Below are 23618 nucleotides of genomic sequence, written 5' to 3'. Positions count from 1 at the left end.
CGCGGCAGACAGCGCCGGTATGAAAGGAGCGTATCGACGACGGAGGGCGGGAGGTACTTCGCCTCTCCCTGCGGTGCTTGTGCTTATACTGGCCGAGTCAGGAGTGCGCGCTGCTGTGAGCGAACACCCGTCGACGGGACTGCGGATCTTGCAATACAGAGTAATTAAGGCGATAGCCGTACAAAAGACTGGTCCAGAATCACGTTCATTATCACCGAGCCACGGCACGGTCAATCCATTACTGCTACTGCATGTGGTTGATAATGGAGAGGCGTACTTCGCAGCGGGTACGCGAGCGTTGGAGTGCCTCGGGTGTGTGGCGGGCCGCCTTGGCAAATGGGCAGTTCTCCTCCCGTTTAGAGGCGCTGGCGTGTGGCACAAGTGTGCGAAGAAGAGCGGGAACAATGAGCTAAGCCGCAGTGGCGGGCGCGCATCATCACTTCCAACTGTAGCGAAAGAACAAAAGTGAGCACAACTCTCACCGGCATAAACGAACGTTATGAAGAAAAGTGCCAGTGAATTTCTTGGGGGCTTACAGGCAAAAAAAAATACAGAAAATATAGCTTTAAAACTTAAAGAAAATTTCTGAATTCGCATGTCATATAACTACGTATGTGCTGGAAGGCAATTGCAGGGTGTAAGAATGTCAAGTCTTAAATATTTAATTTGTGAGAGACGAAGGCACTCTTCTTAATATTGAGCCCCATCTTCAATTCACGTTCCGTAAATTTAAATTGGACGAAAAGTATGCTGAGCTAGCTGATTAAAGTCAAGTAAATTTTCTAGCGCAGTAATCGCAGGTCACCTTGCGCACACTCTAAACCCCTAAAAGAAGAAACAATTGTATTTGTGAGGAGACGTGCTTGGTGCAGGAAAGAGAAGAAAACAGGTGAGCTTGGCGGAGATCGTAGCCAGCTTCAAAACGTACTCTGTTCGTCTTTTTTTCTAACGTAAAGTCAGACATGTATACATGCACTTGCGAAGGCCGCTCCCTGTATTTTCACTAACCCTACTGTCTTTAGAAGAAATTGATGAGGTCTGTCTTTACCTTTACTGGACAATATAATTTCGGTTCCGTATTGCTATACTTGGCTGACCACAGGATGACGGTAGGAACACTTACACCTCAAGCCCATTGAATGCTACTTGTTCAGCGAAACAGAAGCCTGTAATGTCAAATTTTGGTACAACTTGGCTGCACTCTGTGGGATGCTCACTAATTTTGTCTATAGCATTGCCGTTTTTTACACGCAAACACTAACGTTTCGCGAATGCTAAAGCCATGTAGTAAACAAGGCCCAGACTTGGCACGTAACCTTTATGTTACGTGGTAGTGTCATGTAACGCTCGCAGCACCACGCGCGCTGGCTCCACTTCGTCTTGGTCGCCGCCAGCATAGTCAACATCTTGGCACTGACCACCATGTTCTTCACCGTGACAGCGAGATTGTACTTAAACAAAGCAACATATCTTTTTCGAGAAGTTTTGAAGCCTGACTTCCATCCACTACTGCCAAGTATCTGGCATCATCTACACATAAGCAGTCTCGATCCTGGCCGCGGTGGTCGTATTTCGATGGAAGCGAAATGATAGAGGCCCGTGTAGAGTGCATGTTAGTGCACGTTAAAGAACCCCAAGGGGTTGAAGTTTAACAAGTCTTCCACTACGGCGTCCCTCATAGCTTGAATTGCTCTGGACGTAAGATCCCGGTAGATCTAAACAATCAAGAAGTCTGTTTACAACAGAAGATGTGGTAGGTGAGTGCCACTAAAGCAAGGCTGCTGTGTGCCCAAGCCAGACAGAGTAGCGTTGCCAGCATAGCTTGGATATTGGCGGTTCATCGGATGTTTCAGCAGACAAGCACATGAGCCGCATGGCAGAAAAAAAAAAGATACGAAGTTATTCGACAGTGTGAGTGGCGGTGAAAACAATCGAGTGTGGAGAGATTGTAGAAGTACTAACCTAAGGGCGAACGGTAATTGAGTTTGAGGCGTGAACGCGAGTGCACCCCGCACCGTGAAATAGACGGTCATACCCTCAGCGCCTTCCAGGATGGCCATAGTCCATGTGTGCGCGTATATGTCCGCGTACCATCTGTCAATTAGATAACCCTTTCCCTCCTGCCCACTAGAAAGGTGTGATCCCGGCCCAACCCTGTCTCTATCTTTGTGTTTGCTGTGCATATTTGTGTTTTTGTGCTTAGCCCACTACCCTTTGTAATGTTCCTACCCTGAGGGTAGCAATAAATAAATGAATGAACCTGCGCGCCTGACCTAACACAAGAAGAAACGAAGGGTGGAGCAGGGTTCAATTAAGTTAGGAGCGAAGATGTCGTCACAAAGCCCTGCGCGCCTAAAAAAAATCGTTTCGAAAATGGATGTTACCGATGCATGCTATACCGGCCAGGTAAAACAGTTTGGCCAGCGAGGCTCGAAATTTCACCTAGGCTGCGGAAATGTATTACAAGCTTTTAGCTCGGGCCTTTGTGTCTTTATTTTTTACATCTCACTGAGTACAGATTAAGAAAGCAGGCGGGCTGAAGAGAACACAAAGCGGCGCAAAAAAAGGGGGCAAAAATGAACGACGAGAGAGAATAATGACTGCCCACTCGGATCCAATCTGCTTCGCGAGGCTGCGCCATTAAAATGCAATAACGGCTTTTGATCGAGGCTGCTTTCCTATATTGGCACTTTCGGCGAGCTCAGAGGAGCCATCGCGGCCTCTAGGTGTTTAAAAAAAAATGTCCTCTTCCACGCCATTCCTCTTTCCCCTTTCCCTTTATTTAATCTCTGCCCCTGCCTTTCTCTTTTCAGCCGACCCAGTGACAATCCAGTGAACGTGGCGCGGCACCGGCGCGAGAAATATGTATGGAATTCTTCCCTAACACACTTTGATGAAGACGTCTATTCACCTTTTTTCTCCCTACGTTTTCACTCACCGCATGTATTTCAACTTAACTCTCCCTTAGCTCCTAAGCACGGAGGGCACACTCGTCATGAAGGCTTCATACTGCGTATAGCTTTGCAAATAAAGCAAACATGAATAGCATAAGTACGGCACGGCAAGGCACGGTACGGTATGGCACAATACGATGCGGTGCGGCAGTTCGAGGCGAGGCGAGGCATGATGCGGAGCAGTGCAGTGCGGTGCGGTGTAGTTTGGTAGGGTGAGGAACGGTGCGGTGCGGTAAGGTGCGGTACGGTTCGGTGCGGTAAGGCGGCGTGTGTTGTGGCTAGGCTAAGCTGAATGATGGTGGGCTAATTGGTAAATTTTGTTTAAAAGTGTTACAACCACGTAAAGAGAGCACGCTACAGAAACGATCATGGAAAACAGTTTTAGTATACTGTCCTCAGAAACAACCATCCTTTCCATGCATCAGCATTATGCTCCTTGGCCCACACCACCAGAAATGCAGTGGCAGGCAGCTTCATTTTTCCCCAACAAAAATGTATATGGGGATTGACGACTTCAGAGTATAGGCACGAAATTATAGAATAACTTCCCAATGGAACTGCAAACTGCGCACAACTTTTCTGCTCTAGTGAAGAAACATTTAATGTCCGAGATCTCTCATGTGCAAGAATTGTAACTGCATGGATAAGTATCTTGAGTTAATGTTTCCATGTAGGCAATTTTATCAATTATGAATATCTTATTTAATGCTTTCTATTACACAATAAATATTTTGGTTTTGTTTCCTGATATTTATGCAGTGCCTGTTTAATTGAACGCCTGATTTGGATCCATTTACTAGCTGTCGTGTCTGGGTAGAGAGAGTTCTTTTGCCGTTTTTGTATTGTATGGAGAAACAAACAAACTTTGAATTTGAAGTGACCCTGGGTCGCAAAAGGGCTACCGATGGCAGCACCTGTCATCGCATCGCTTCAGTGCACATCGTTTAACAGCAACACCACTGCGCAAGGAGGGGGTATGAGGATTCCCAGGGACCTATGAATGCGAAGTAGAAAATGAACTTCTAGAGATATGGTAATTTACCAGTTAGGCTATCGCGTCATACCCTTAAGGCGGAGCTTAAATGGCTGCTCCGTTTATTCTTCGTTTTTATATTCCATTATATTTCAGCCGTAAAACAATTACACTATTAATTTCCTACTGACCAACACCAAAAATAAGAAAGAAAAGACAGAAAAATTTCCCTATGTTATGTAACCATCGCAGCTAGAGCGATAGCGGCGGCGCGACTATCGCGAGAGCTGCAGCTATAAGATAAGCCGCGCTGCTCGGCTACCGCGCATTCCACTACAAGCTGTGATGGAATAAACAACATTCGGTTTTCCACCCACCTGGCCTTCGTCTGCTGTCTCCGACAAAACACGACATTTTGGCGACGAGAATGGGATTCTGACAAGTTCTACAGCAAGCCGACATGGCAACGGATGGTTCGCCAGCAGCGGGAGCAGTGACGCAACTCGTCGGTCGACTGGGAAACATCGAGCCCTTCGACGAGTCTACGAGCGACTAGCCGCCGTACGAGAAACGCTTAACGTCGTTTCTCCTGGTCAACCGTATCCCCGAGGACGGCAAGGTACACGCTTTTTTGAGTCTCGTGGGCCCAAAGACGTACAGTCTCCTCAAGTTATTGACCGCGCCGGAATTGCCGTCAGCTAAAAGTTTCGACGTGCTAAAGAAACTTCTAGGCGACCACTCGTCACCGAAGCCGTCGGTAATTAGTGAACGCGCGATCTTTCAGAGGAAAGCGCAACTCGAGACTGAATCGATTTCGGAATATGATGCACAGTTGCGGAAATTAGCGCTGACATGTGAATATGAATCCGCACTCGATCAGTAGCTGCGGGACCGTTTTGTTTGCGGTTTGCGCAGAGAAGATATACAGCGAGTGTTATTCACGGAGGATAACAAGCTAACCCTTCAAAAAGCCGTGGAACGAGCGCTAGCAATGGAAGCAACGAAAAAGAGCGTAGCAGAAGCGCACGCCTCTGATACGGGCGTTCCGGACGGTCACAGGTCAGAGCCGTTGGGGAAAGCGATATGACGCAGCGGAACTGCTATCGCTGCGGGCCGGCGAAGCATGCAAGCCGACTGTGTCCGCACATAGCGGCCACCTGTTTCAAATGTGATAAGAAAGGACACATGCAAAGAGCATGCCAAGCTAACAAGCAGCAAAAGACGAAGGGAGCGCGGCGAAACTCGATGAAGATGTTTGTTACCGTTCAAGCTTCTGTAAGCATGAAAGAAATTATTGCGCCTGGTCTGGCTGCGATAGAAATTTCTGTGCACGTGGAAGGTCGGCCTTTGGTCATGGAGCTGGATACAGGGACTACTGTGTCTGTCATGTCTTTATGAGTTTCGGCAGGTGTTTCCCTCAATCAAGGTCATGCCAACGACGCTGAAGCTGCGGACGTTCCAGGGAGCCATGGTACTGCCTGTTGGAGTCGCTCACGTGGCCGTGCAGTACGGAGAGCAGAGGGCCCAGCTGCCTCTCTACATCACGAAAGAAAAGGGACTTCCGCTGCTACGTCGACAATGGTTGCAAGCCATCCGACTCAATTGGAGCAGTATATTCGAGCTCAACGCTATTTCCAGGTCAGATGGTTCTGCTTGTTCGAGTCAAACTGCCAGACTACGCGCACTTCTAGACAGATAGCAGAGATTGTTTAATGACGAACTGGGAACGATTTCAGAAGAAAGAGCAGAGTTTTCGCTAAAAGATGGTAGCGTGCCGAAGTTTCTGAAGGCAAGAAGTGTGCCCTTTGCATTACTACCTGCTGATAGGCTCTGTTGAGATCAATCTTAGAAAATTCTTGGCTCCCTGCGAGCGCCGCAAAACCCTCATCGACTCTCGGCAGTGGGTACCGGTCAGTTTCAAGACAAGGATTTAGGGTGGTCTTGTAATCACCGCATAGTCTTATGCCACCGTCCTTCTTTACTACTGGTAACCGGTGTGGCATAGCTGTTCGTCGCAACTGGTGAAATGACTCCCATGCCTTCCAGCTCATTAAGCTCGGCCTCGATCGCAGGTTGTAATGCAAAGGGCGCACTTCTTGCCTTCAGAAACTTCTTGCCTTCAGAAACTCGGTTTTCCACCCACCTGGCCTTCGTCTGCTGTCCCCGACAAAACACGACACCTATGCTTTTCTTGGTGTCATTGACTGTTGGCTTCCTTCATTTGTATATCATAACGAGTACCGCATTTCTCCACCCTTGTCTGCTCAATGCCTGTAAGAGTTACGGTAACTCAGCCAGCGTTGTCTCAGGGGCAGCATAAGCATAACCTGCGATCGTTTCTGGAAAAATCTGTACAAGTCAAAGAATTTCGCGTCATTTAAAAGGCACCAGGACTAGACAACATAGGAATAAGATGATGAGGCAAAGCTACTCAGGCTTCCCGTGCTTCTCATTGGCGCTTCACTTCGTCGTATTCTTAGTGTTATGTCTAGCCCCAGCAAGTTTTAACAACCATGACTGCAAACAAACTCCTTCAACCGCTAGTCTTCTAATGATCAAGAACCATTTGAAAGGCACGAAACCTGGTATTCAAGTGAAAACGAGAGAAAATAAGACTGCTAGGAAATCAAATAAATGAACGGGCTAAAAAAAAATAAATATTCACTTCGAAATAACATGTAATCAAAACAATGAGAAGGCTTCAATTGACCCAGGCAATAACGATATTTAGCCATGCTCTGAGGGATGCACCAGCGGGTTACAGGTAGTTCAAGGGATCTGCGTGTCTGGCCACCACTCAGTTTACTGATGGAAGACATCTGCAGCCAAAGCTTATTTGAATTCGCAGCATCCGACGCCATGTCGGCGGCTTCGGGATCAATGCACGTTTTGCTTGCAGTCCCCAAGCAGGTCGCATTAGGCAAGCCGGAAGTTCGATAGGGGAGACGAGGGCTCTTTTTCACAAGCAGTTCTATATGCACGAATTATGCATCAGCCACTTTCTGCTACAGCGGTGTGCGCCCGCAGGCATTCCCTGGACCCCCGACTTGGTGAGAACCCGCAGTGCTGCGCTGCACAATGTTTTTCTTTAGGAGTTTCGTTTCAACATAGTGCGCGTTTTTTTTTACTGCGACAGCGGTTCAGCGATCTTTACATGCTTTCGCATCGTTGCAATAGCAGTAGCAGTAGTGTGTTGTAGCCGTCAGCGTAACAGGTGTTTGGTTACCACCGGAACCATCTCGAGGGTGGTTAGCGTAAAGAAGGATGATGCGGCGAGAAAGGAGGAATACCCAATCTGAGGATGGCTACATCTGAAGGAGGAGGCTAATGCGAGAGCATAAGAAGGCGCAACTGGCCGGCGGTTGCTGCAATAATCACCCGGATGATAGTTACCCTGAAAAGAGGAGGATTGTTACGTAGAAGGAGGAAAAGGTTTACTGTGTAAAGCGAAGGGTATGGCGAGAGCATAGCAAGGCATAACCGAAAGGTGGTTACTACAGGAACTGTCCGGAATGAAGTTACCGTGGAAAGAGGAGCTTATATGGATTGGACACGAAATCTTAACCGGAGGATGGTTTCAGTGGAACGAGGAAAGTATACAGCGACAGCGTAAGGCGCGAGTGGAGGGTGGTTTCAACGAAAGCCACTCGGACGGTAGTTACCCTTGAAGGACGGAGTGGGTATGGCAATAGAGAAGGAATTCGCAACCGGGGGTTGGTTACTACGGGGAAACATAAAGAGGTTATTTACAGAGGAAAGTGGAGAGCGAGTAGGCCGAACGCGGAGGAATGAAGCACGGTGCATCTGCATCAGGGAACGCGCCACTCGAGGAGTGGGTCATCGGTGGCACCGCGGGCCTTGGGCGGGTTGGAGAAGACAGCGAATCGATAAACGGGCATGTGTCGAAAACGAAAAAGTTTGCTCCAAGGCTGTACAGATAAGAAGTCACTCTGACATTCTGTACATCAACATACTGTAAAAATAAAATACCGCAAAAGCTGTCGCTGTAGGTTGTGTTACAGTGGTAACCGTCTTGTAATTTTTTTTTGCTTTTGTTTCTGCTGCTTCTGCCGCAGTGACGATGTGGTTTACGGAGTCTTTGAGGTCTTTGCGTTATGAGCTTCGTCAGTGTCACCCCATCCGCGTCAGGAGGATGATGGTGTGGCCATGTGATCTAGGTATTGCCACCTCATGTGGATATCAGAATGGGCGCTTTCGTAATGGGCGAGACGACACGACATTCCAATTATAGTTGCATTTGAGGGCTGGTGCTTTGCACCCATCAGCCAGTGCACCTCTTCACAATTCTTGTTAATTTAGCAATCGTTAGCACGCCGCCATCTTGAAATTCTCGTCTTCACCTGATAGCCAATAAGAATGCTACCCAGACGGGAATGATCCGCTAGCCTTTCGCATTGCTGGCTCTCACTGAATGAGGAGAAAATCATACACCTACAAGTTTAACTTCTTCACCCTTAAGTCTTGACATTTCTTTGGAAGAGCCGCCTTTCAAATTATGCACAACATTGTATGCTCCAATAATAATAATAATAATAATAATAATAATAATAATAATAATAATAATAATAATAATAATTCTTTATTGCACCAAATATTTAAAAAAATGTACAGAAATCCGGCCTGCCAAAGCCTCATAGGGCTTGAGCGGCAGAGCCCGACAGGCAGCGGAACCGCGCAGACATACACACAGGCAAAAAAAAAAACACATTCAAAATAACGGACATCAAATTAGTATGACGGTGAGAACAAAATAGACACAAGACTCATGTTACATGAAGGAAAAAAAAATCCTCATCAGATTAAATCGCAAGGAAGATCACGGTACAAGATCATTCTTGTACCGTGAATTATTGTGTAGTATTTCCTTGATAGCATAACGTCACTACTTCGTCAGTGTAAGCTTCGTACTACCATTTTCGGATATCTTAAGTCAAAGTACTTCATCTATGATGTCTCAGGAGTGCCACATTAATTTATGAGCACACGACATTGTAGCAGAACTAGGGGACGGTAAATAATGATGAAATGTAAAGTGCACTGAAGAGGACAGCAGTTTTTCAAAGAGATTTGTTTGCACCAACTGACCAGACAACATCCAGGAATAAACTAACTTCTCCGAACGGTAAACACGTGTTTACGGAATATAGGCGGCAAACAGGGTGAGAGAGGGCGGAGCAATCTCTTCTATCATGGTTAAAGAATGCAGCGCGAAAAGACTAGCATAAACGAAGAAATGGACAGGGCTAGCGCTCACTACCAACACATTTATTCAAAGAAAAGAGCAGGTTTTATAATGCCATCCAAGACCCACGTGACCAGATAAAGCATCAGGCGTGGTAAATCTATTTAACACTGATACACATCATTGCGCACATCATGGAAGAAACAGCACATCGAGGCGACGCAACGTCGCCCCGGTACCTAAAAACTGCATGACTAAACGGCCAGGAAGAGCCAAAATAAACGAGGAACAAAAGAATGTTTCTGCCAATTGCCTCACGATGAGTGGACAGCAATAGACGATAATTCAAAGAACAAAAGTCAAAACAAAACAATCCCGCAAAACTGTGTAAAAGTGGAAGCAAAGCAGAGTCAGAGACACAACACAACATGTTGTCTCTTTGACTCTGCTTTGCTTCGACTTTTACACAGTTTTGCGGTATTGTTTTGTTTTGGCTGCTGTTCTTTGTTTCTGCCAATTGCCTCATGATTACTGGACTGCAATTCACGATAATTTATTCTTTTGTTCCTTGTTTATTTTGGCTCTTCCTGGTCGTTTAGCCATGCAGTTTTTAGGTACCGGGTTGACGTTGCGTCGCCTCGATGTGCTGTTTCTTCCATGTTGTGTGCAATGATGTGTATCAGTGTTAGATAGATTTCCCACGCCTGATGTTTTATCTGGTCACATGGGTCTTGGATGGCATTATAAAAGCTGCTCTTTTCTTAGAATAAATGTGTTTGTAGTCAGCGCCAGTCCTGTCCACTTCTTCGTTTGTCCTTGTCTTTTCGCGCTGCATTCTTTATTCATGGTCAATGGCCAGCAAGCCCAAACAGCCACTTTAGTTCAATCTCTTCTAGGCGTCGAAATGGGCGCCGACTCCTAATTTATTTCCTCCGAGTCATTTGAGCTGCCGCTCGATCCGAGTCGAACGCGACCCGAATCGCGACCGGCGACGACCAGGTCTAGCAGACAACAGCGCCCGATTTCCCGAACGAACGTGCATGCTTCACTCTCATGGGAGGGGGCGTGGGGGTGGGGTCGCAGTAAAAGGGCCAGGCGTGTCGTCCTTAATTTGCATATTACACCACGTTTTATGTGGAGGTGCACCGAGGCGCGTTAGCTGACTTCAAATGTCCGCATATGGCAAATACGCCCACGTGCTCCCCCTTTTGGCGGCCTCCCGCTCCGCTTTTTTCCTTATTTCCTCCGACAGGAACTCCGTTCCACGCGCAGGCCCTGAATCTCCAAGGCCATCCAATCCTTGAAATCCAGTCACAAACAAGTCGTATGTTTTTTTTTTTTATAGACCCCTGTTCCTGAAAACAGAATTCCTCATCTGATAAAAGTGCTTAGGGGCAACAAAACAAGGTGGTAGAAGGCAAAGTTTCTCGTATTCTGCTACTTCAGAGCGAATGGCTTTTGTTTTGAAAGTTTGCGATGTGATCTGAAAATTAAACAAAGCGAGGACGCTATGATGGCCTGAGGAGGTAAGACAAAACCTAACAAGAAATAACTTTGCTGTAAGCATCCCTTTGGCTACCTTATAGGAACGATGCAACGTTTTCCTTGCAACGGTTTCTGCAACGTTTTCCTTCCTTTTTGTAGTTCTTGGCTAAAGATGACAAGATCATTCCCAATTTGTCAAAAAACATGGCAAGATTTGAGCTCGGAGGTCGGTAAACTACGCCCACTACAAGTCCTCATTCAAGTTTCAGAAATAGTGCTTCAAGTTCGGGCGAACAAGATGAAACTGACAAGATAGTGTAGTGCAGGCTGTCTGCAGCAAACATCGCCACACCGCCACCACGAAACTGCGAGTTCGAGTTCCGTGGCTGTGATAATGTCGTGTAACCAGAAATTGTTATGTTTCCGTTCTTTTTCGGCCGCGTTTACGTGATCGCTATGATTTCAAAGGACTCCTCCTTTTCAACGATAAACGAAAGTAGGGGGCTGAGGTTTTTGTTTAAACTGCGAAGATTACTATGAAGTATGGATATGTTTGTTGTGGGAGCCATTATGAGCTCAAGTCGGGGTTATTATCGCTTTGTGCTTGTGTCCCATGGGTCCGGGTTATTCCTTCTAGATCTGCTTCACCGGTAATGTGAACCACCTTCGATTTTTCTCCTTTCCTCATTAATATTTTTCCCTCAGACACCCAAGCAAACTTCCAGCGACATCGCGTTTGGTTTGGATTGCGTTCCCCAACAGTATCTTATTTTCTGGGCACAAGTGTTCATTGACATATATAGGATCAGTTCATTCAAACCCAAGCATTGATGCGATCCTTTTTTAACATGCTGCGATACATACGAAATTCAGTAAAGTAGTAAATGCTGATAAAAGGCCAGTTATTTGACCCTTCTTATGCCAACTTAAAATTGCGAATATGAAAGCATTTCCTTCCTTTTTTTCACCGGAAAGAAAATAAGCTTTCACAAAATCAGTCGTCCTTTCATTATTACTTCATTAGGACGTGAACACTTCAGCCCTCTTCTTCTATAAATTTGATGGCGGCTGCCCCTTATCCCGTTTTTATATCACACTGACCTTGGTGTTTACTTATTTTACGTATTAGATACTACAAGCAGTGGTCAATGCCGCCATGTGCCGTACCAAGAGATTATAAAGAAGCGCTGGCCAAGTACATTTTATTTCTTTGCGCCGGTAAAATGGCGCTGGACTTCCTTAACCATCATCTGATTCTCCTGTTGTCTGAAATAGAACGAATAATGGTTACTGACCATTGAGGCGAAATAAAAATTATGAAGAAAGCTGCCGTAGAAATATTCATTTCTGTCAAGACAAGAAATAAATGTTATTCAGTGTTATATGCCTCAACAATGAGGTATTTGCTGTGCCTGAACAGCTGCCTTAGCATGATTTCAACAGAGTTGGGTAAAAGTTGCTATGCTAATGGATAGTGCAGAGTAAATTGAATTAACGCCGACCAACGACGAATCAATGAACAAATAATAGCGCATTGAAATTAGTTCAAAATCTCTCTTCGCGACCCTTTGGTCGGCATATTTCAGGATGTCAGGAGAGACGTAATAAAAAACTAAAAGGAACACTTAGAGCACCGCCTTGAGGATGACGTGATAGCGTAACGGGTTAATTCCCATAGAAGTCCTCATATTCCTCGAGGCGCAGTGGTGCAGAGGTTAAGCGATCCGCCACTGCCCTGCGATGGCAGGTTCTCCCAGCGGTGGGCCTTGTGGGACCCAGGTTGCCCTTCCCGAGCAACTAATCATTAATTTTACTGCCACCTGCTCCGGTGGGCAGTTTGATGATTCTCTGGTGAGCAGGTTTGGATGACGACGCATGGTCACGTGACATAGGGGTCCCACCGACCCCCTAAGTTGCTTTTTGGGGACCACCTCCCCGAACCATGCCGTCGATTCTTCACTCACAACACCGACAGCGGATTTTCTGTTGGACGGGGCCATTAACGCTATCGCGCTAAAAGGCAATCATCACCGACTAAGTTGTAATACATCGTGAGACTTACTTTTCCACTTCGGACAATATAGACACAGGCCTGGCATGATTCTATCTTGCATGTGGCATGCTGGCGGTGAGCAACATCCAACGAACATAGGTGTTGCCGCAAAAGAAACAAGATAACTGTCATAGTTATGGGCCTTCTCTTGTAGACCAGGAGCTCTTACACGTTTATGCAGTTCCATTCTAACACGTTGAATGCTACTGCGATGAATAAAGTGGTACCTTACCCTTCCATTGTGTCTCTATAAGGAATATCGGGGCGAAGAGCTAAGTGCTTCACACCGATCAAATAACTACTCCAACACAAAGTCAGCAATTGAGGGGAAAGCCTCAAGGTGCTTGCCAACGTTTCGACAAGAAGAGTTGTCTTCGTCTTGGTAAAAGGTTCATCATTTTCGAGGTTTAACTAGGGCCTTCGCTCAGAGGAAGAACCTCCGTGAGGCGCAGGAAGGTGTGAACATGAAAGGGTGTTAGAATGGGGGGAGTGATCTTGAATGATTTGTCCAGGCTAAATGGCTGCTGAAGAGGATCAACCGGTCTTGATCCGCAGAACTGCTTTATTCTAGTTTTTACTGGTCAAGCCAGCCAGTCGTACCATGCGACTTGCCGCAGCTCCCCATGCGGGCTCACACAGCCTTTCATATTCACACTTCGCGCCCTCCTGATTCGTTTCGGCCGGGCATGGCTTATTTGTCACAGATTTGCAGCTCAACTGGCTAACCCTCGTTGGAAGCCATCCTGCTCGAATAAGGTTTTCAAGTTTACTCTCTCCATCATAACCCTCTTTCTACATAATACCCTCCTCCCCTCACCGGGCATTCCTCCTCGGAGTGAAGGCTCTATTTAAACACGGCCAATGATGAATCATTTGCCCAGACGAAGAAAAGCCGTCTTCCCAAAACCTTGGCAAGCATCATGAGGCTCTCCCCCCTGTTATTAACTTTTCATTTCATCTCTTTATTCCAGTTTTTCGCATAATACAAAAAACTGAGGACGGTGAGAAAAAAGCAGTGTTCCACCACTGCTTGACAAGCCTCGCCACCCCTGAATGTTGGCAGCAGCACATGATGCACGAAAAAAAACGTGCATACACATTGACTGACGTATGAGCATTAAGGGGTAAAAATTTAAACAACACTCAGTGCAACATAACTCGGCATGACAGCAACATATAGAGGAACACGGCATATATTAATAATACCAGTTGCTACTGTAGAAATAGAGACTACATTTTTATACTATCACAAACAGCATTTCGAGCGTGGTGCTTTCCAGCAAAAAATAAAGCTTTAGTTAGCAGTGCTGTTAGATATACAGGTTGCGAATAGAAGACAGTGACATTGTACTAAGTTCATTAGACAAAGGTGTGTTTAGAAACCGAGGCAAGACAGATCCGAGCATCATGAAACCATAGTTGGTTCTGATTTGTGGGGTTGCATACGAGCCACAGCTTCTAATGTCAGAAGAAGAGTGGCGAGGTGTAAGTGTGACAAGATTAGAAAAGTAGGTGCCATCTTTGGATATTGTTCGCTTATAAAAGCATGCAAACCTGTAATCAAACAAGTGTCTCACAAACACAATCCTGTTCTCGCGGAAAATTGGCGTGATTGGTGAATCTTAAGGTAAATTGGCAACAGCGCGAAGCATTCTTTTTTGGAGAAAAGAAAGTTTGTTAATATTCGTCACAGTCGTATTTCCCCACACAAGAAAACAGTAACTTAAAGACGAATAAAAAACGCGTAATACAGAGTAATCCTGACCTGCAAGGGTAAAACATATTTAAGGCGATAGACAATTCCAATAGATCTAGAAAGGGTAAGAGAGATAGCTTCTACATGGGCATCTCATGTCATTGTCAATGTAAACAGAATGCCAAGGGATTTGAATCTATCCACGTATCTGATAGTATCGTGACCTAAATAAATCGGGTGCGGGTCTGGCACGTGCTTTCCCTTGGGGTAGAAAAGTTATGTTGTCAAGAAGCTAATCTACCTTTTAAAACAGCGTCCGTGAACTTATCGTTCGCTTTTCAGCTCTAGGCTTGTTAGCTTATCTTCTGTTTTATTACCAGTTAACGAATCAGGGAGAAGAGCATGTAAATTAACCTTTAGATACACTTCTGAGATCTTCACACAAAGTTCATCTTTATCTTAATAGGCATTTACAAAAAGCGCAGTACCAACGAGAGCAGCCTAAGTAAGGGAAGCCTCCACACTAGAGAAGCACCGCCCACCAGCCGCCTCCCAACCTCACTTTCCTAACTAGGAGGTTGCTGACCAGTCCACCGTGGAGCTCGATCTACTTCATCATTAAACTTGTACCCACCCTCATTCTCCAGTTGCGTTATCCAACACCCACCTTCCAAATCTATTCTCCATAGGCACCACCCATCAACAACACACCACAACCAGGAAACACCATGCAGGGAGGTTTCATTCAGGAAGTTTTCCTTTTTCCTAGGAATCTGGGGTGTAAAATTCGGCGAAGAGGTTTTTTACGAAGTTTTAGGCAATTTTAGGTTCCAAAATTTTCTAATTTTTACCAGATTGATGGAGTTTTCAGTTATTTCACGACAAAAGGGCCGGAAATGTGATTTTGGGTTTTAAATGAAGGGACCTCGAGTTGTGGCATAAAACATCACTCTCACCCACCAGAAAATTGTGTCGCCCGCGTGAAGCCTCGGCTTAAAACGAAATAATCAAAGTACACACACGATACAATCAAAGTACACACACGCACGCACACGCGCGCACACTCACACTCACACGCACACACACACGCACACCCACGTAGAGAACGTTTAGGTTCCAAAATTTCCTTTTACCAGATTGATAGAGTTCTCAGTTATTTCACAACAAAAGGGTCGGAAGTTTGATTTTTGGTTTTAAATGAAGGAACTTGGAGTTGCGGCATGTAACATCACTTTCAGCCTCCCGAAAAGTTGTGTCGCCCGCGTAAAGCTTCGGCTTAAAACGAAATAATCAAAGTAATCATCGAGGGTAAATCCTAGACCTATCGCAACATTACGCATCAGGCTTCAGGACCATCTTGCAATTTTTGTTTGATGTGGAGTATGATTTCAACTCAGGGAACAATAACAATAATTCGGAGCAAGAAATGAAGCCCACTCGGAGTTGTTTTAGTTTAAAAAATATTTCTGAGAGTCGCAGAGAGCTGCTGCAATCTGCAACTTGTTCAGACCACTGCCTTAAATTATGAATCCGGCTCAAAAAGTGATCAATTATGTATCAGTTTGTAAGAGACATTAAAGTTTTTGCGTTGTCCGCGGTTTGCACCAATTAATAGCAAGTGTACAAGCCATTTAGACGCGAAAATAACCTCTCAGTTTACGCTGCATGGCACCATCGACACTGTTTGAGCCTAGTACATAAGCTTGCTGTATCGCAATATTGTGTTTTCACGAGGTGTTAAAAAAGCAGCAGAGAAGCATGAATCGCGCTAGGAAGTTGAATTATGTCCTGATATATTTTTTAAGCTCTACCTTCATTTCTGAATGTAAGTGTGTAGCGGATTTCAAAACGGCTATATAGTTCAAGACGTAATGCTGGTACCGTGGCCGCACGCAGCCAGTCAGCCGAATCGCGCCTGCAGCTCAGGAATCCCTTCGCCCGGAGAATTTCTGCACGCGCCGGCAACTCGGTGGTGGGGTCAAGTAGCAGGGGCAGACAGACGCTAGAGCGCCGGCATTTGAGTGTCCAAAAAAATATCGAAATAAGAGGGAAAGACATGAAGACACTCAGAACCAAAGTCTGCTTGAGATGACTCTTCTATGAAGCACGTGAAGTAGCGTCGTTTAAGATCCCAAGCGCACCGCAACTTTAATAAATTACGTTGCAGGGTTCCTTTAAGGTACAGGTTTGATATTTGCACAATAGTAAAGCTGGGAGATAATATAAAAAAAGGAGACAAACTGAGACACTATTAATAGATTTGTATATGCGTTAAACACTGCTATTTTCATTTTTAGAAGGGTCCTATTTTTGGGCCATTTAAGAAGTTCGGGCCTTCGTGTAACTGAGGACGGTATAATTTGGCAGGCGCCATATTGGCAGACTTTGCCGGGCTTCATCCACTCACTCACCTGCACCCTCCATCTGCGCACGCACGCACGCACGCACACGCACGCACACACGCCCGCACACACACGCCCGCACACGCACGCACGCACACGCGCGCACACGCACACGCGCGCACACGCACACGCGCGCACGCGCACACACGCACACACGCGCACACGCGCACACACGCGCACACGCGCACATACGCGCACGCACGCACACGCGCACACACGCACACACGCGCACCGCACACACGCGCACACGCACACGCGCACACACGCACACACGCGCACACGCACACACGCGCACACGCGCACACGCGCACACACGCGCACACGCACACACGCGCACACACACACACACACACGCGCACGCGCACAGAGAGAGAGAGAAGAGAGAACAAGACTTCTTCGCCAAAGGGGGCGGACCTTCAACTGCCATCTCGAACGAGGTTCGTGTTAGCATGGCCATGCCGCAGCGAGAATGTAGGAATCGTCAGCGCGAAGCGTTAGATTTGCGACCAATGACTGCTCTCGTCAAACCTTTGAACTAAGTTACTGTTTTTTTCTTAAACTTTCTTGTCTTCGAGCTCTTTCTGCATACACAGCGATTTGCATGACCTGATATCAAAGGCGTGAATGATGGAACCTTGAATAAGTCATAATCACAGACAGCGGCAGCGCAGTAGAATCGCAGAAATAGCAACAAGCGTATCAAGGCTTCTCCTAGCAACTATGCAGAAAATCTCGCGAAGGCAGGTCTGCCGCGTTCACCCGAACGCTAGTCGATATATTTCAACGTTCTCACGTGTGAGATCCGCGCCACGGTTGGCCCGCTCCTCCGGTGGTGGCACCAACGTCGCGCGGCACAGCAAAGCGCGAGCGGAATTTGCTAGTCCGAGACGAGAACCGTTAACAACCGCGCACCTTTGCCCGCGAGCAGCTGAGGCCCGTTGTAAAATGGATGGAGAAGGAAGGTGGGAGCTTTGGGCTCATTAGCATATTCAAATGAACAAGCCGGCCAAGTTCCTTTTGTAGCTAAGGAAGCGGCAAGTACAAAGTTTCCAATTAGTGCCACCCCCTTCTCTCTCTCTCCCCTTTGCTGTGGTCATGCGACGCAGTCTTGCCTTCTTTCTACCAGAGCGATCCACATGCTTGCATCTTGTTCTGGCTGAGTCACCGTCCTTGGGTCAACATTGCCTGATAAGGTCGAGAGCTGCGGGTGGTCGACGCTGGTGGCAAGGAATAAAAAAGAAATCGAGTCCTTCTGGAACTGCTTCGGAGGTCTGAAAAAAAAAAAAAATCTAGCACATTTCGTTCCTGAGCGGATACAATCTGTTACACAGAATTGCCGTTTTCAGGCCTTAATTATGCCGTGAAATTACACACTTAGATTTACAAGCAGTAGCCGAATAAAAGAAAACAAGGCTATTGCAGTAAAGCCAGTTAATTTAGATGATTTGTTTCGACTCATGCAGCAGCGGCAAATGCTGTCGAGGGCAGAAGAAGGGGCGCCACGTTCAGACTGCAAAAAGAGGGCCGACTGAAATTATTGTTAATATTTTTTAACGTTTTATTTGTGTCGAGCGTGTCTCTTCACTTTCTGCACATTAGATTTTGACGCCTTTCACGAAAATGGCGTTGAACCAACTAACTCTGCAGCCCTTGCTGAGACTGAAATGCTGCTTGTTCCGCTAATCTCAAGAGCAGAGCCTAAACTCCATTATTTTGGTCCACCCGGAAAAACTTCCTAATGGGTGTCTAAAGAAACTGCACTGACACTAATAGCTAAGAAATTATTAGTCACCAAACGGGAAGCCGAAGTCCGACGTGAGAGACAAAAAGAAGACGGTTGTCGTGATGGCCTACACCTACGGCGCTTCCCATGGGATAAACAAAATTAACGAACAATTAAATGACAAGTGTGGCTGCTGTTCATTGCATCCATCAGAATGAAGCGGTATGCGCCACGAATTGTAAGGAAGCCTCGTGAATATACTGGAGAAAAAAATTGGTTATCAAGAAACAAAAGTGGCATTAACTGTCTAAGTTTTCGGTGGACTCTTCAATAGCGCCGTGAGCAAAGAAGCGAAGAAGAGAGTGAAAGAAGAGAGAGAGAGATGTGCCGTGGTGAAGGTCTCTGAAATACTTTTGACCATCTGGCGACCATTACATTGCGTTGACATAGCACAGCATAGTGGCTTCTTTCCATGTAAACACGGCCGCCACGGAAGGGTTAAAAGATCTGTAGTTTATCTCGCCGCAGGGATTCGGTATTAAATGAATTGCAGGAGCGGCTTAGTGCATTCGGAAACGCCTCATAGATCATTATAGCGGCACTGGCCAGTTCGGCAGGTCATTTGTCTGCTGGATTGGTGGTTTGGAATCCAATCAGTGCCTGAAGGTTTCTTTTGCTAGATACCGTTAGCACGAAAAACTTCGGAAGTTTTTTCGATGAGTTCGGCTTCAAGTTCAGCCTCAGGTTCATCATTGCGTTCGGTCTCAGGCTTGCCGCTGATTGCCAACAACGTTCACATGAATTTGCCGAAATTGTAGCTGAAAACACTTGATACTTCAAAAGAGAGGAGGAAACCCACAGCACAAGTTAGGAAAGCCAGATATGCAGTTAGAACTCACCTTGCAAGAATTTATTATCGTGATGACAAGTATAAGACTTGAACGAAAGACTAACAAAACACAATTTCGTGTGCAATACAACTCCCGCAACGGTAAACCTGATGGGGCTGGGCTCGAAGGTCGGCATGCCCCATCAAACTCACGTACACTCCCATCCTCTAAATGTTTTCTGAGACACAATTAACATAGATGTTATGCAGCATTTCACATAGAAACAAAAATAACATAGCCTGTACGTAAGGGCCTGTAAGTATTTTCGGTGACCTTTTGTCGACCAAAAAAAATCTAAGCAAAACGACCGGTGCTCTCCCATAAGGCGGCGTGACACGTGTTGACGTTCGTTTATTAGCGACAGATTAACCGACATGTAGATATTTCGATTCATTTTCGCACATTTTTCATTACATCAGTTGATAGACTGCCCTAGGCGGGCGTATTTTGTTTCATGCTTCCTCTTTTGGTCTGCTAACACCGTAGGTTTGCAGTGCGCATTCTTCTAGTATGTCACACTAATTGGCTCGACATAGTAGCCTCCTAGAATAAACAGCAGACATATCTAAACTTTGTTAGTCACTGCTGGTGCAGAACTGTCCAGTTAGCAAATCTGTATAGCTCACTGGGAAAAAAAAAAAAAAACTCACAGCACGGTTGCAACTGCTCAAGGCGAATTTTAACGCCCAACTTCCTACAGTGGCAGGTGGCAGATAAATGAATGATGATTCGCAACTTTGAAGAGCAACTTGGACCGCACAAGGCCCACCGCTGGGGCAGTCTGCCATCGCAGGGCACTGCGCCGAAAGTGTATGCACCACTGCGCCGAGAGGACATGAGAACACCCAGGGATCTGTGAATGGAAGTTAGGGAATGACCTTCTTCATATATGGCAACTGACCCATTACGCTATCGAATCATACCCTTAAGGTGGAGCTTAAGTGCCTCCAATTTTTTTAAGTGTTAGCTGTGATGTGAGAGCAAATAATTTTTATATTATTCTAGTCTAAACTACATGCCTAAACTTTTCCATTGCTAATTGCTTGTGCTGCAAGATGCGTCGCCTTCTGCACCGTGCATCTTCCGCACTGTCTCACTGGCTTGATCATCTGCTATTCAGTGCCCAAGCCGGCCGCAGCTGAACCATGGCTCACTGTGCCAAATAAGTCCAGTGAGTCACCGTAGCCGGCTCTCCTATCAAAATGTAAACACGCTGTGCGGTTACTGGAACAAAGCATTTTTCGCGTTGTGAAGCTCAGTGGTGCGCACGGCGTCGACGCTAACGGAGCTCGAACTGAGGAACAACCTAAGAAGAGCTAAGGCACTGAAAACATTATTCTATTTTAAAAGGCGCTTCACTGTGAAGCACATGGAGCAGCTAGAGCAGCTGGGGCAAGAAACTCATGGGGCGGCTATAAGCGATGACGAATAAGCGAGCTAGCACATCATCTCCTTACAGTGTGCGATGACGCGGATCTGAGGAACGGGCTAAGAGCTCACGCTCGAAAAAAGTGGAACGGTGTAAGCGGTGACAACGAAACAGCGTCGACCCCCACATCTGATCTGATACCTAAAATCGGTCCTCAGCATCAGTCCTTCAGAAGTGCACCGCCCTTTCAGATACAAATCAGCCAACGGAATTCCTTCGTGCGTGTCAGTTACCAGGACATGCCCGAGCGAGATATAAAGCGTCAATTCGCATCTCAGTTCATTCTGATTCTGTGTGTGCAGCATCATTCGCACAAGAAGACCTCACCTTGGTGTCGCCTGGTTGGCCTCTCTGTAATGCACCTGACGGAGACTTCTGTACATATAGCCTTTGCATGGATAACCAGTATGTGTCACTGATTGTACGAAAGCAACACTACACGGCTTATAAGGAAATCCTTGCCTGGATGAGCAGCCTCTGCCACTGATTCGAAAAAAGCCCCACTACACGGCTTAGAAGTAATGCAAAAAAACAGCGCGAACAAACGGGGACGAGACGAAGAATGCACATTGATCTAGTTGATCATTGCCGAGAGTGTCAATCATGTTTTCCGTCCTTACATTTTACTGACATTTTGTACAAACACCCCGATCAGTTGACCAGGGAAATTATCGAGGAGTACAACATGGCAAAGAAAGCAAGATTGTGTGTCAGCAAACCATCCCTGCTCCTGCGTGACTGTGAGGTTGCATATCTGGACATCACATAGTAACATATGCGTTCTGATTTTGGTGTTTTTTGTTTTCTGTTTCCTTTTTAAGCGTGTTTCCTGTGATTAAACTTTAGTTCAGAGTCAGCGCTTGTTCCTGTGCATTCTTCGTCTCGTCCCCGTTTGTTCGCGCTGTTTTTTTGCATTATGTATCACCAACTCGCCCGCTTATCCATCCTGTCGAACTTAGAAGTAAATCCGCAAGACTTTTTACTTCTGAGAAAGGGTGTACCAGCTTTGCCCACAAAGTCCTGCATAAAGATTCAAGCACGCACCTCCTCCTCCGAGTGTCATGAGCAACGTTCGAAACGATGTTGAAGCAAGCCCGTCCATTAAACAACACCTGCATGAGCGCAGGTGGTAACTAAAGTGGCTGTTTGTGCTTGTTGGTCAGTGATCATGGTTAAAGAATACACTGCGAAAAGACAAGGACAAACGAAGAAGTGGACAGGACTGGCGCTGACTACTTCAAACGGTACAATTTTCCTTTTGAGATAGAAGGAGGGGATCCTGGCCTTGCAAGTAGAGATCGCGATAAGATTCACGCAGGTTATGGCGGCATCTTGCTTGCTCGAGGTAGATAGGGGGTAGTCCGATGCTGCTCGCGCCAAAGGAGCGGCACATCGCCAGATACGGCAGAGATGGGAAGCGCGCGGACCCGAAAGGAAGACGATAAGGCGGGGCAATAAGCAATCGCGCTTGGTCGCGTGCGCAGGAGGGCGCTTCTTCGGGACGCAAAAAAGCCGCACCGCGGGTAGCGCCGAAAATCCTCGAGCGAGTTAGCGCTGCGGACCCAGTCACGATTCATTCTGTCTCGCGGGATTTCCTAATGGAAACAGGCTCCTGGGGTAACATGCATAATAAATCTCGGCGGCACCCCGACCCAAACACGAGCGGCAGAGGCGTAGAGGGTTGTCGCAGGGCGCCTGCTATTCTGGCCGCCGGCAAGTCTGCCAAGTTCGCGCCAGCCTTTGCCGACACTCGGGCATGCTCGCTATTTTCATTTCTTCTTTGTTTCTATAAGTAACGTTTGTTTCCGCTTTTAATATACGAAACCAGCGCGAAATACAACGCATTCCCTTTATCACTTTATCTCCGATTTTTTTTTATTGTCCTCTGCTTTTGGTGTCAGCGACAACCTTGAATATTTTTTCTCTGAGCCCTGCTTTCTTTAGAAACTAGAAGCTTTCTGGTGCACGAAATTATCACCGGGACGAAAATGGAGGTGCCGGGAGGTGAAAACAGGGCACGAAGGAAAAAAATAGGCCATGTAAACACAAGCTAAGCTGAAAAGGAGAAGAATGAAGGCTGAACTTCATTCTGCTGCAGACAAGTGCTTTGCACGAAGAATTACCTCCTCCTAAGATTGCATCAATGATCTGGAGAAATATCGCAGCAGTATTGTTGTCGTGCTTCTTAAGTTCTGATCCTTGCTTTCAAAGTGACGGTGGAAGCAATCATTCAAAATTTCGGTCAAAAAGAGGTCAGGATTCGTTGTTTCCCTCAATTAGGAGCTTTACCGCGATACTTTTCGTCGTTTTGGACATTTTAAAAGCTGGAAATCTTGCTTCAAGTTTATCTCAAAAGAACAAAGACCTGTAGAGGCCGCACACAAAATCAGGAGCCATGTTCAGAGCGGAGAATCGATAGACATCGCAGAAAGCTGTTACCATAAAACGTCTTTCTTCTAGCTATGATCAGGGTATTTCATGTTTGTTTACTGCAGTAAGAAAGTAGAGCTATAAAAATTATAGCTGTCGAAAGGGCGTTTTATTATTTTCATGGCTGTCAGGTGTACGGCCTTTGAAGCTATGCACCTGTCTGCTTTTCCCGCTAGATGAAGGGGACAATGTCGAGTAATGCAAGAAGCGCTAAATTAGAAAAAAGATACCCATCGGTAGTCGATTCACAGATTTGCAAAACAAAACATACATATCCGCACTAAACACTCATTTCACAATGCAGTAATTTGAATAGGGCAAGTGCTAATGCAACTCATATGCTTAAAATATGAAATCCCTTGCAAAGAAATATATCTGTA

The 23618-nt window shown here is 46.2% G+C and overlaps 1 protein-coding gene across 1 annotated transcript in view; it reads left to right on the top strand.

Moving 5' to 3' along the window:
- The first annotated feature begins 4288 nt into the window (after positions 1-4288).
- The window catches only part of LOC149371928 (uncharacterized), a 510412-nt gene continuing 491082 nt past the window's right edge, over positions 4289-23618 (top strand). The window contains exons 1-2 of the mRNA XM_089581374.1: positions 4289-4546; positions 5354-5565. Coding sequence (XP_089437500.1) covers positions 5357-5565 — 209 coding nt within the window. The 5' untranslated portion in view covers positions 4289-4546; positions 5354-5356. The remainder of the gene's footprint in view (positions 4547-5353; positions 5566-23618) is intronic.

This window comes from Amblyomma mixtum, chromosome 1 (assembly GCF_055824585.1).
Source record: "Amblyomma mixtum isolate Tamu chromosome 1, ASM5582458v1, whole genome shotgun sequence".
Classification (NCBI taxonomy): domain Eukaryota; kingdom Metazoa; phylum Arthropoda; class Arachnida; order Ixodida; family Ixodidae; genus Amblyomma; species Amblyomma mixtum.
Note: the sequence above shows the minus strand (reverse complement) of the source record. Positions and strands in the feature narration are given on the sequence as shown.